This window comes from Alexandromys fortis, unplaced genomic scaffold (genome assembly GCF_014885135.2).
Source record: "Alexandromys fortis isolate MF-2015 unplaced genomic scaffold, M_Fortis_MF-2015_v1.1 scaffold_111, whole genome shotgun sequence".
In the NCBI taxonomy this organism is placed as follows: Eukaryota; Metazoa; Chordata; class Mammalia; order Rodentia; family Cricetidae; genus Alexandromys; species Alexandromys fortis.
Window position 1 is genome coordinate 2,807,884 of NW_026067996.1, and position 13,238 is coordinate 2,821,121.

Genomic DNA, 13,238 nt, shown 5'->3' on the forward strand with positions numbered 1-13,238 from the left:
ACCCAGCTGATTAAATTTGGGAACAGACATCCTCACGGTTACAAAGGAGTTTGTGCCAACACCATCACTCTTAAAGACACCTGGGTTTTTGTCTACAAATTGGCTGGAACAGGTACATCAGCTCCTTTGTTTATTTCCATGAATCAGTGCAATCAGATTTGGGTTAGTCCAAAAATTCTTTCCTGAAATAATGAAGGTAGGCTGCTTCCTATGCTTCCAGGCTACCAGAAGAGGCTGAGGTCTCAATGGGGAGAATCCCTACTCAAGAGTTAGGTAAGAAAAGAGGGAATTTTATTAATCTACTTTCAATGATCTTTTCTAATGGGGCACACTAGGAGACTGATGTTTAAATTGTATCATTAGTTAATGGCTCTTCCATAGTAACCAGTTCTCAACATTTTGAAAATGGTTCATCTAATCCCTGCTTCCAAAAACTGGGGAGTGGGGATGGGGGGCGACAATTACTTGACTTGCTGGGTCAAGGTTCTTGCCACCAAGTCTGACAACCTGAATTTGATCCGAGGTGTAAGAAAAGAACAGACTCCCTCAGGTCTGACCTCCACATGTGTGTGGCACACATGTGCATGAACATGGACATGCTCCATGGAATCAATATGTAAAAAATTTAAACATTTTTGTTTTATCTGTACTGACAAAAAAATTTAGAGTTTACTTTTATAAAAAAATGAAACAGATATGTCCTGAATTTATAAGATTTTATACGCAGTTGTTATGGTAAGAGCCCAAGTGGGAAATATAAAGTTCACAATATTTGTTCCAGATTAACAAATTAATTATCTTGAAATTTAGCCTAATTTAGCCTATTTCTTAATTTTAAAACAGAACAAAATCGCTAAGGAAGGAAATGTGTCTGCCTTCTTAACTAGGCCATTTGTTTCTCCTTCCTGCTTTGAAGACTGCGCCGATTTTAGGGGCTCTTGTTTCTGCCATCAGGCCTCTCAGGGCCAAAAATGCAAACAAAATAACAAGAGTTAGAACCCACGGGCCTGATGGCACCTCCTCCTGCACCAGCTAGTGTTTGATGCACCAGCTTGTCCTTGTGGCGGGCCTCGTTTCTTATGCAATCTATTTGCTCACTCTGAGCATGCCATCCCAAATTCTAGGGTGCAATGAGAGCTGCCTGATCATTAAGAGCGGCCGATGCAAAAGTACCAATTGTTTGGCAGACAGATATAACCAACAGCAGCAGATCCGGAAAGAGAAAAAATACTGTAGAATGAAGGTGCTCAGGATACCCGGGATCTCGCAGCCCTGCAAGTCCACCCACTCGCTCCTCCTCAGCCCCCAGCTGAAGAGTTCCGAGTACTCGTCCACCCTGCTGCATCACTGATGGCAGCCATAGACATAGACTCACTCTGGTCTGTTACATTCTCTGATGGCTGTTTTGATGCCTCCTCCACATGTTCTTGAGCAGGTTCCAAAGTGACTCCAGCTTCCCCAGGATCCATCGATCGCAGGGGCCTCCGTTTCTTTGGGAACACAGAATCCAAACTTGCAGTGCTGTATTTAATAGGGAGAAGAGTGAGGGAGAGCTGGGAGCTGCGAGTCATCAGAGGACCAGCTGTCCACAGAAATACATCACATTTTTAAGTTTCCCCCTATGCGCTGGCTTGAAGCGCTGCAAATGTGCTACTTCTATGAATAATGGATACTGCAGGCATTTTAATATCGTGCTCATTGATTTTAGGCGGTGTTTGCATTTACCGCTTGCTCTAAAAAACACAGGCCAGTGAGCGTGGCTGGCTCCATCCTAAATGGGTAGCTCTAATGGCCAGCTTTAAACTGCTCAATTAGTCTGTGTGCTTGGAAAAATGAGGAGTGGAAATGGGGCATGGACTGCAGACAGGGGCCAAAATGAAGTATAGAATTTGCAGAGTGAATCTCTATTAGCAAGGCTTTGAGACTACAGTCTTTCTAAAAATTGAAGGTTTTATTATTATATTACCCTTGATTTGAAAACCCCAATTTCAATTAAACTGGGGAGGAGGAATTAGCTACTTAATTCTTATAAACCCACTCCCAAGAAAACACATAGGATTAGACTAAAGCAAAAGAGACAGATTACAGAGTCCTAAGCTTTATTATATATTTTTTTGTACTGATAGTTTCAGACTATCTACATCAGGAGAGCCTTGATGTTTAAAATGGTGATAATAATAAAACACAATAAAACTCCCCAGCAAGACAGGGAGTGGAGGGACTTATTTCCACTCTCAGCTATTGTTTGTGTATGACCTAAAGCCCAAGCAACTGGTCAGGAGACAAAAAGAAAGGCATCAGCACAGCCGCAGGAGGGTGATCCCTGCGGTTCTCTGATCTCTGAAGTGGAGCGCTGGAGCTGGGCTGTTGTGACATCTCTGTGGGGAAGCAGGAGTAAGGTAAGAGGTAGAGGAAGGAGGAGGCCAGGGGCGGTTTGCAGAGGCAAGCAAGAGGCAGGTAAAGGACACAGAGGGAAGATTCATCCTTCCTAGGAGGGAAGGGCTTGGTGGGAAACGGAAGAGTAAAGTCTTGGGCTATCTGGCCTCCTCTGTAATCATCTTCTCGCGGCTTCTGAGGAAGGTATAACGGGTGCTGCGAACCAGACTCAGGTCCTCTGCAAGAACAACATGCGCCCTGTACCACTGACTCATTTCTCTCACCCCACAGTAATGTTTCCTTCTGTATTTTGAAGACAAGTCCTTACTTGCCTGGAACTTCCTATGTAGATCAGGCTGCCCTTGAATTCACAGAGGCAAATGCATCTGCATCTCCAGTTCTAGTCTTAAAGTATGCATAATCAACTAATCAAGTTGTCAAGTAGGAGTGCTGTGGGACCCCCCCGAGAAGTACATTCCCACCAACACATGGGGCCTACACCCACTTACTTACTAAGGTTTGTTTGTTTTGTTTTTAATGTGTGTACTGGCATGCTTTTCTGCATGTGTCTATATACCACATGCATACGAGTTACAGACAATTGTAAGCCACCATGTGGGTGCTAGGAATTGAACCTGGGTCCTCTGGAAGAGCAGTCAGTGCTCTTAACCACTAAGCCACCTCTCCCCTCCCTCAACACATTAAGTTTAATGCTCCACAAAAAACTCAAACTTCAATCTTTGAACAAAGAAACATGGTTTTCTTTTAAGATAATGGAAGTTCCAGAAGCCGCTCAGTCTATTGTTTCTTTCTAGGCAATCACTAGGGAAAGCTGCATTTTGAATTACCTTTTTGGAACGGCCCAGGGGAAATGGAGGGATGAACTGACTTTGTTATCAACTTACTTTATACAAAATCATCTTCAAAAATATAACTTAACCAAATAATTTCCACATCCTTGTTTCCTTTCATCATTGAGATACAGTGATGAAAATGGAGCCCTCATGTTTGGCCACTGGAAAATGAAGTCGTTCAGGGTCCATCAAGTAACCCATTGTCTCTCAGAAGCAAGCAGAAGAACTATGGTAGGAAGGGTCCACCTTGGAAGGGTTTGGGGCAGTTCTTCCCCAAATGACTTGACTGATCTCAAGAGAAAAAAACGTGTGTGTGTGTGTGTGTGTGTGTGTGTGTGTGTGTGTTTTAAATGAGCTCCCTAAGTATAAAACCATGTAAGGGAGAATAAAATTCTGGAAATCAATTTGTTAGTGATTTCTTCCAAGGAAACATTCTGGATATGATTAGATTTACAAGGTGAAGAAGTCAGATGTTCAAAACTGTTCAAAGGAAGCAAAGTAAAAAAAAAATGGAAAGAGAGGGAAAAATGCAAGAAATGATAAGGATGACAAGAGTTCTGGAAATAGAGCCCACAGATTGCATCCCTGGTGAGTGACATGAGTCATGTGGACCTAGACCTAAAATTCCCTTCAGTAAGTGACTGGGTGATAATGAAGACAATATGAGCAGCCCACGGCCACTGTTCAGAGGGGCACAGCAGGTACAGAAGGTTAGATTAATCATACTCCAATGGCGTGGGACTCTGTTATCACTGGCCCGCACAAACAGTGGGCTCTGTTTAGTTATTAACGAAATGGTGAGAATCATTAAAACCAAAATCAGCTCAAGAGAAATCTGGGTTGAGATATGTTCAAGGTAACATCATGACACCGTATAAACGAAAACAGCATACTTGGGAAGAGGCCTGGTAAAACAATAACGGAGGTGTTAGCCTTGCAGTGTTTGGGCATTTCTTTGATTCTAATATGCTCATAATTACTTTCCAATGCCACTCTCAGAAGAGAAAAAAAATTTCACCACACCCTAACTGGATTATCTATTAAGTTTCAGCGTTCTCAATGGCAAGCCATGCTTTCAGCCTGAAAAGAATACGTCCGCTGAACCACACTGTAATATGTTATATGACGCACACCACGCTGGATCCACCCCAGTGGGGAGCAGGTCTGTCCCCAGAGGACAGGCACCACACGGCGTTACTTGCCTTTCCAGTCTCACACTCGGTTCCATCAGCCCAGGGCGTGTGCTGGGTCCTGCAGCCTTTGTGTGCTCCATCCACGTTATTGCACCAGAGACGTCGGCACTGCATCTGTTCCGTTCAGGGAAGACACGACACAGTGTGAGCACATAGGGCACGTGTCCCTTTCTAGTCACCCTTTGCCAGGGGTAGAAGTTGGTTTGCAAAGGGATGCTTTTTTCTTGGTATGGTATTTTTAGCATTCTAAAGTATTCCAAAGTACAGCTACCTGAGACTCATTTCCATTCCAGGGAGAGACACTGTTCCTTAAAAGGGAGACTTCTGAAGGAGACTCTGAGACATGCATGACATCACAGGGTCCTTTGTCTATACCACCCCCATGTTAATGATGAGGAAACTGAGGTACAGTGAGACGCAGGATCATTCTTGAAACTACACCAGAATTCTGAAAATGGATGTGATTTGAATTTTGCTTTGTCTCAGTTCCAAAACTAGTGTGTTTTTGTGCATGCATGTGTGCCTGTGTCTGTGCATGAGCTTTTTCATGTACGTGTGCATTGTGTGGATAAGATCATGATCATGTAATGAGCCATAAGTTCTCGACACTGTGGGAAGAAATACAGAAAAAAATTAAAATATATTTCTCCCTTCTGTTAAGATCTCATCATTACCAAACTAAGAAAAAGATCAATTCATAAGCAAGCTAAGGCCTTGTGTATGAATCCTGTGTCCCTTTCCTGCCTTTGACCCCAGAAGTGACTCCATCTTTAGCAATGCTCACGTCTTCAGGATACAGATGCTTCAGTACAGAGGCTTAAAAGTCCACCAGGGATACACAACTTTTAAGCTTCCTATTAACTGGAGCACACAACACACTTTGAAACTTCTTTCTTCCCTCTACCGAGTTCTGCTTTTAAGACTTATCCCCATGTATGTATGTATGTATGAAAGTATTTCAAGGTATTCTCTTCAATGTGTGTGTGGGTGTGCATACGTAATTGTGTATGTTGGTGTATGTTCAGGCATGTTCACAAATGTGTGTGTGTGTGTAAGCCAGAGGACAGCCCCGGTGTCATCTTCGGTAACACCATTTACATTCTTTGAGACAGGCTCTCTCATTGGCATGGAGCATACCAGTTAGGCAAGACTGGCTGGCCAGCAAGATACTGGCTTTTCCTGTCTCTGCCTCCACAGCACTGGGCTTGCAAGCCAAGGCTACCACACAGCATTTCTGCATGGGTTCTGGGGACCAAAGTCAAGTCTTCCTGCTCTCAAGAGAAGTGCTCTATCAACTGAGGCAAACCTTCAATCCCTCAAGGTATACTTTTAAAAGATGATTCTAAATTTTAATTTTATCCTAGTTATTAAAAAAACATACTTACAGAAGAAAAGTTTAACAGTTATCAGAAATTCATTTTTAGAAATAGCAAAAGAAGCCTCTAACTACCTAGTTTGGGGTACTTTACTTTCTCCTTTTGATGTTGAAGACTTACACTGTCAAACTGTCTGTTACTGAGTATATTCCTAAGGATCTAGCATTTACAGGGCTATGGAAAAGTTTGCTGAAAGAAGGCACTAAAACATGCTTGATCTTTCTCCCATCAACCTTCCCCCACCCAGTGATGTTTTGAGACAGAACTATTTGGTTTGTGCTAGACTCAGGCTATCTCTCTATCATCCTGGCTCAGACTCCTGAGTGCTAGGATTATAGGCACTACCATGTCTATAATCAATGTTTCAATTTTTTTTATGAGTGGCATTATTTTGAATAGAGTTGTTTGAACTTTTAAATAATTTATGTGGACTCCCTATATTTCTCAAATCACCAGCCATTGCCAGTGTATCCCTCTTGAGCAAAACAAACACACATTTCCCAAAGATAAACCTGAGGCATCCCACAAAAATCTGAGTCCGCTTACCCACACAGATCCTTGACTCAGCCACCAAGCCAGCAAGACAGCCGGCTAGATGATGACCAGAAGAGAACTGAAGACCCAGTTGGTCACAGAACACAAGCTTGACAAGTAAGGGAGCCAGGGTTGGCTTGTGAATTTCTTGTATTAGATCTGGAAGAGTACCTATAATTCATGTCGCTTTTACAACCTGAAGGGCATGAAAGGGCCTCCACGATCTTGGGCTTACTTTCTGACTTTCTGCAGGTGACAATGGCATTTCCCCTCTGTGCTATCATGTGAGCTCCATGAGAAAACCCGGGCTGAACACGGCGATGCTGAGCCCACCACTGCCTCATAACCACATCGCAGGCGCTGCCACTGTTAGCAAGGTCACTCTGAACCTTTTCTTTTCTCGGGTAACTGATTTAGAGTGAGACTCCAGCGGGAAAATGTGACCATGAACAAGTCCAGAGTCAACAGTGGAGGGCAGAAACTTACCCCAAACACTTACCATGTATGGGCACACCTGAGAACCCGGCCCAAAAATCAATTCACATTGTTTATCCACATCGTAGAGGAGGCCTGGGAGTTGGGAAGGCAAAGGGTAGGTTCTGGATTCAGGTTCATTCAACAAACACTCGCCGTACCCAGTGCTATGGGAAACAGAAACACAGATGGTGAGCCAGGTTCCTGCAGGCTGCAGATGGGGCAAAGGCCACACACATACACACACACACACACACACACACACACACCTAAAGGCAGCAAGAACTGTTCTTTTTGGCTTTGCTCTATTCTTTACATCCAAAGACAAATCAAGGTAAATCCAGACGCTAAAGGTGTATTTTTGACACATACTCTGTAGAAAGAGATTCTTTACATACGACATAGCCAGGAGGAAGTATAGTATCTGAGCAAGCGCTGGTCCACAGGGACCATTATCTGCTTGTTTGTTTACCATCCTTCCCAATAGGCTGTAAGTATCTTAAGGCCATAGCTAGTGTCTGCTTGTCTCTGCACAGGGCCTAGTCTATAGCAAGTGGTATTCTTGTGTTTGCTGAACTGATGAGGAAGGGTTCAAGGATTCAGAGCAAAAAAAGCATCTCAGGCTACCTGCTTAGAAAGACACCAGCCCTCTAGTCATCCCGGTTTCAGCAAACATCACCTCCTCTGGAAAATTTACACCAGGTGAGTGCTGATGAACAAAGCCCCCCTCCCTGCCTCAGGTTGCAGAAATACAAACCAGTGACCTGAGGCAATTGCTTAACGTTCTGCACCTCTGGGAAAGGAGAGCGTCAGTCTGTGACGTGTGGCCCTTGTATAATGTAAGTGGATCTTTGGGAAGCTTTCAAAAGGTAAAGGGCATAAAGAGAGGGGAGAGGAGAGGAGAGAGAAAGAAAGAAAGAGAGAGAGAGAGAGAGAGAGAGAGAGAGAGAGAGAGAGAGAGAGAGACTGATTGACTATGCCCTTATTTCTACCACATACTCTCTTCTGGCAACCGCATACTACCCCATTACTTCCAAGCCAAGATTACTAGGTTAGTGGTACAAAAATATTTGAGCCCTTCATCATCACAGTGCTCTCCAAAGACCTGAATAAATTTCAAAGCATTACACAAATGCAGAAATATTTGCATATTCCCTTTAAGAACCCAACTCTTTGCTCTGGTCAGTTTGTAATCTCCCCAAAACTGGCAAGGCTATGAACAGACAGGGTAATTTGTCTTCCTCTTCCAAGGAATGTTATCAAAGACAATCACCCCAAAGGAATGCTCAACTATGCGCTGTCTTTCCGTTCCTGGTTTACTTCGTGTAGACCAGACACTAGATCAGTGGTTTTCAACCTTCCTACCCCTCCACCCTTTCATTCAGTTCCTCATGTTGTGGTGACCCCAACCATAAAAAATCATTTCATTGCTACTTCATAACTGCAATTTTGCTACTCTTATGAATCATAATGAAAACATCCGATATGCGGGATATCAGATATGCGACACCTGTGAGAGGGTTGTTCAACCCCCAAAGGGGTCGCAACCCACAGGTTGAGAACTGCTGCCCTAGGGGCCGCAACTAAACGAAAGTTTAAGTCTTACTCCAAGAACTCGGTGATGTATTTTCGACTGCACTTCGACCACATCCAAGGGTTGGTGTAAAAGTTCAATGTTGGCGCCATGACATGCTGGGGGCTCTTCATACCTTCTTCTTTACATTTATTGCTGTCATCATGAGGCATATTAAACCTAACGTCAATGAAACAACAGTGAGAACGTCAGTGCACACCAGTGCTTCATGCAGGCGTTGTTGCTTAACAGTTGATTAAGAGAAAACTATAACCGTCTATTGGGCTATGGGAAAGAGTATGAATCCAGGTGAGCAGGATAAATTGTAAGACAACTCAAGATGGAGTGTAGAACACGAGGGGATTTTTATCCAATTTAATGTAAAGTACTTTTGGTGAATGCATGGCCATTTGTCGGGTGTAAGCATGCTTTTTGGAATTGCAGAGGCTCTGAATGTGCTGTAGTTGGTGCTAGAATACAGGAGTTGGAAATGCTAATCGACAGTTAAAGGGCAATCCATAGAATCAAGATTTTAGCAGGATGCTATACTAATGTCAGCATAAAAATGAATCGGTGTCAAAAATGGAAGCCAAGAGCTTTGCAAAAAGAGGATCCTTGTAGGTCTCGCATCTTCCATTTCTGGGCCAGGGTGACGACTGATACACCTATGTTGTATGTAAAGTGTGTGCATGAACTCATAGGAAGTGACGTAGACACCACAGGCATACAAGCCCAGCCAGCTGAAGGTAAAGATGGCAAAGGGATTCACACACCAATGCCAGCTGGCAGGAACTGGCTCCCTGAAAAGGCAAGCATAAAAAGACTCTAAACTCTTTCTCATTTTGTCTGAGGGGAGGCTGTGGAGCAATGCCAGTGTCCTCTTGGGCTTGGGCGGGTGACGACAGCATTCACACATACTTTCCATTCTTGGCTTCACCAGAGGAAGTGAGGGGGAAAATGATAGCATTTCCTCAGTGCACACCCCCTCCGTGACCCACATGGCCTCCCAGCCCAGGCAATTATCTACCAGGTGACAAGGTCAGAGGGTCATCTTTTCTCTCTGGGAAAAAATGCTGTCAATCAGAAAACCGAACATGTGGTTAATTTAGCACCAAGAGATGAATTCCCTTCCCTGGTTCACGCTGAACTCTGGAAATGTGAGGAAGATAGAAGGGTGTAGAGCTGTTTCTTATAAAAGAAAAATCTGGAGTAAAGCCTGTGCAACCGCTCCACCAATTCTCTGGTGTTCTGCTTCTTTTTTCTTTAAAAAATGTGGGCCCTTAGGTTTGCCAGTAGAGATGGGAAAATGTGATCTGTATTAGATGAATTTACTTAAAGGTTTTAATACTGAAGAGCCCATTTCTTAAAAGAGGATAAGTTTTGGCTTACAGGTGCCAGCTATGGTGTCTACAGAACTCTGGTCCAAGCACACCTCAGGCCAGGCGAGCATTCAAACCCTACCCTGCTTCTTTCTCTATGGTAGACAGGAGCTGCCCTTTTCTCTCAACTCACGAGAACTAGGTCAAATCAAGTTTACTTATTTCATCATACAAATGAACAGAAACTTATCTTCATTTAAATAAGCACATTTGCTCGCTGCTGGGGCTATAAGACCTATTTTGGAATACTTACTGACCAATAATAACCAAGACTGTTCACATCCATAGTACACTAAGATGTGGATTCTGTGTTTTAGATGCTCTCTTTCTCAACTTATTTTATGCAGTGAACGGTACATTTGACTCACTGCATCTGAGGGTCAAGCATCTTCAGGGACCATCAATTGTGGATAGAAAACAAACTTGTGTCTGTATAGAATATGCATGGATTTCCTCCTCCTCCAGTCAATATAATATAATATAATATAATATAATATAATATATAATATAATAGCTATTTATGTTATATTAGGTATTATGAGTCATCTAAATTTTATTTAATGTATATAGAAAATTATCACAGGTGACATGAAAATTCAATGCCTCTTCATAAAAGGGGCTTGAGTGTCTGTGGAGTATCCAGGTCTGGGAACCAGCCTCTCACAGACACCCAACAGTGAGTGTACTATTTCCCACACTCTGTAGACGAGCAACTAAGGCACACAGAGCTTCCATCGCCTGATAATTCAGGTCATAGTGTCACTCAGACGGGGAACTAGAAAGAGAAATCATCTTGAGGAGTCTCTGCATCTCATGACTATGGCTCAGTAATCAGAAGGACCAAGGAGATGCTGACTAAGCCAGTCTGGCCTGCCTCCACTGCCTGGATTCCATCCCAAACATTCGATCTCTGACAAAGTTTCCTTGGGAGAAAACAGCAAAGGCGTATGAAAAGGCAAAGGGTGAAAGTCTCTTACTGAACTGGACTTCTGGGTGTGTGCATGTAAGTCTGTATGTGTGCATATACATCTTGCTTCATCCCTAGCACAGCATATACAAGAGGTGGTCGAAAAGTGTTTCAATGGAAGAAGCGTCCTTCGCTGATGTTAGATGTTAGCTGTAAACCAAGTTCAAACTGGACACGAAAGGACATGCAGCTCCACTACACTAACGTTTCTCCTGAGGAGACCATCTTACAGATAGCAATAATAAGCACTGTAACTATTTTAGAAGACCCTAGCGTGGCCCCAGATCAGAACATTTCTGGGAGATTGACACCGATTTGCCCTGTCTCTCAGGAAAACAAACAGGGAAGTTATCTATCTCATAATGGCCACCTTCTGACCGTAATCTAGAAACTGAAACTTTCTCTGCAGCTTTGTTCCTCTTCTTCTCTCAAGGAGGACATTGCTGTTTTAGATGCTAACTGTCTGAGTTATAGCTGTTGAGTTGGGAATGATCTGGATTAGTTGAAATCTGTGGACCAGAGCTATGTCGCGGCAACTTTTCAGACACAGATGTGAGTCAAGAAAATTCTCCAAGCTAATTCATCCTTCGATGTGCTAGAAGGAATAAAAACGCCTTTCTCTGAGTCCCCAGCGGGAGGAGAAAAATTATTAAACTTTGCACATCAAGCATAAACAGCTCACCCAAAGACACACAGAACTAAGGTTCAAGAGGGTGGGTCGCCTATACTCAGCTTCTCACCAAGGCTCAGCTCCTTCAATCCTGTCAAATCTACTCTGAAGTCTTGACTCCACTAAAGTTAAGAAGACAGACACTGGTAAAAAGAAACTAAGTTTTTTGTTTTTTTGTTTCTGAGACAGAGTTTCTCTATGTCATAATCCTAGCTGTCCTAGTAAACCAGGCTGCTCTTGAACTCATAGAGATTGGCCTGCCTCTGCTTCCTGAATGCTGGGATTAAAGGCGTGTGCCACCACCACCCGGTTTAGGAACAAAGTCTTAGAAGTCTATGACAAGGATGACTTACACATGGCCCAGCTCGTGGGCGATCGTAAAAGCTGTGCTCAGCCCACTGTCTTCACTAATGGAACAACTTCTGTAAGGGTCACAAATGGTTCCCAGTTCAGCAAGACCTATTAGGACGGAAGGGGAGAGACCAACAGGGATATACTTTCAAAAGCAATTGTGACTTGGATGAGAAACATCGAGAAAACCATTCTAGCCATGGGGACAAGGAGGAGGACTCACCTAAGGTGTCACATTTGTCTTGAGCTCTGCAGATATCCTCCCTAAAAGAAAAGCAGACTTAGGCTGCGACAACACCAGAGCAAAGGTCAACACAAGAAAACCCTCAAATATCTAGTTCATTTTAGGGAGGGGAATAACAAAATGTAAACTGGCAAGGCCGGGGTTTTGCAACCTGCAAACATGGTTAAGCCCAGATTTAAGGGTTAAAGGTAACATGTTGAAGTCTACTGTTGTCTCCACAGCCACAGAATGGTTAGATGCACCCCACCGCAGAAACCCTTCCCTCAACACCCACTGTGAAGTGCTCACTGCTTTTTGAGTTTATTTAAGAGGAGTGGTGGACTGGCAGCTGTGGCTTAGGTATAAAATTCATGCGCAAAGCCCTAGATTCAATTTCTAGCAAGGGCTTGTAGAGCAATGAGCATGTTTATAACGACTTCAGGGATGGTCCAAGATGAGAGAAACCAGGAAGCCAGCATCTCCATCCTGCCTCCTACATTTAAACAACATTTTTCAAGAGAAACTTATATAAAAATGGTGAAATTTTTCATTTAAAAAACTTCCTTCTTTCTGACTCTTTGCAAACAAACAAAACAAAACAAACAGCAACAAAACCAATCACATAAGTCGGCAAAACTAGACTTAGGGTCCTGCAAGGCAGCCACTGGCTGGATGTGGTTAGCAGCTTCCCTTGCTGTAGAAGGACATTTGCTTTCAGGCCTGCTTTACATACTGAGTCCTCTTCTGGCGTGTATATGATAGAGAGTCTCAGCTAGAACGGTACCCTCCCTCATCCTCAGGTCATAAGCGGTAGTGTCTGGTGACCCCACGGTTGTCATAACTGAGAAGAGAGAGTTCCACTGACATGTAGAGATGCTGCTAAGAGTACTGCCGTGCTCAGGGCAGCCTGTTCAACAAAGAATTATCTGCTCTAAACTGTCCATAGTGACTAAGCCGAGAACCTCCCTAGTAGGACTCGCTCCCAGCAATGCAGGACCCTTCCCATCAACTGGGACCTGACACCAAGAGGTAAGAAGAATGAGCAATCCGTTTACCTTGTGACCAGAACAGCAGTGTCGTGCTGTATCCCGCCGAAGTTGTTCTTGGAATGCTGCCACTGGCAAAAGTTTTTTAATGTTGTCTGGGCATTGAAGTTTATCAAAGGTCCTTCCTAAACACAGAGAAGAAAGGCTCTTGGTCTATGCCACAACACCAATTAGATATGCCATTTCAGATACAGATAGAAAAAAGGGAGAAAAATAAACTTT

At 43.5% G+C, this 13,238-nt stretch overlaps 1 protein-coding gene across 6 annotated transcripts in view; it reads right to left on the reverse strand.

Moving 5' to 3' along the window:
* Adamts9 (ADAM metallopeptidase with thrombospondin type 1 motif 9) overlaps positions 1-13,238 on the reverse strand; it is a 161,186-nt gene that overhangs the window by 115,650 nt on the left and 32,298 nt on the right. For all 6 annotated transcript variants that reach the window (XM_050160229.1, XM_050160230.1, XM_050160231.1 and 3 more), the window contains exons 6-12: positions 13,026-13,141; positions 11,971-12,011; positions 11,750-11,855; positions 8,414-8,560; positions 6,833-6,974; positions 4,433-4,537; positions 1,376-1,521 (exon numbers count right to left, since the gene is read on the reverse strand). In XM_050160229.1, coding sequence (XP_050016186.1) covers positions 1,376-1,521; positions 4,433-4,537; positions 6,833-6,974; positions 8,414-8,560; positions 11,750-11,855; positions 11,971-12,011; positions 13,026-13,141 — 803 coding nt within the window. The remainder of the gene's footprint in view (positions 1-1,375; positions 1,522-4,432; positions 4,538-6,832; positions 6,975-8,413; positions 8,561-11,749; positions 11,856-11,970; positions 12,012-13,025; positions 13,142-13,238) is intronic.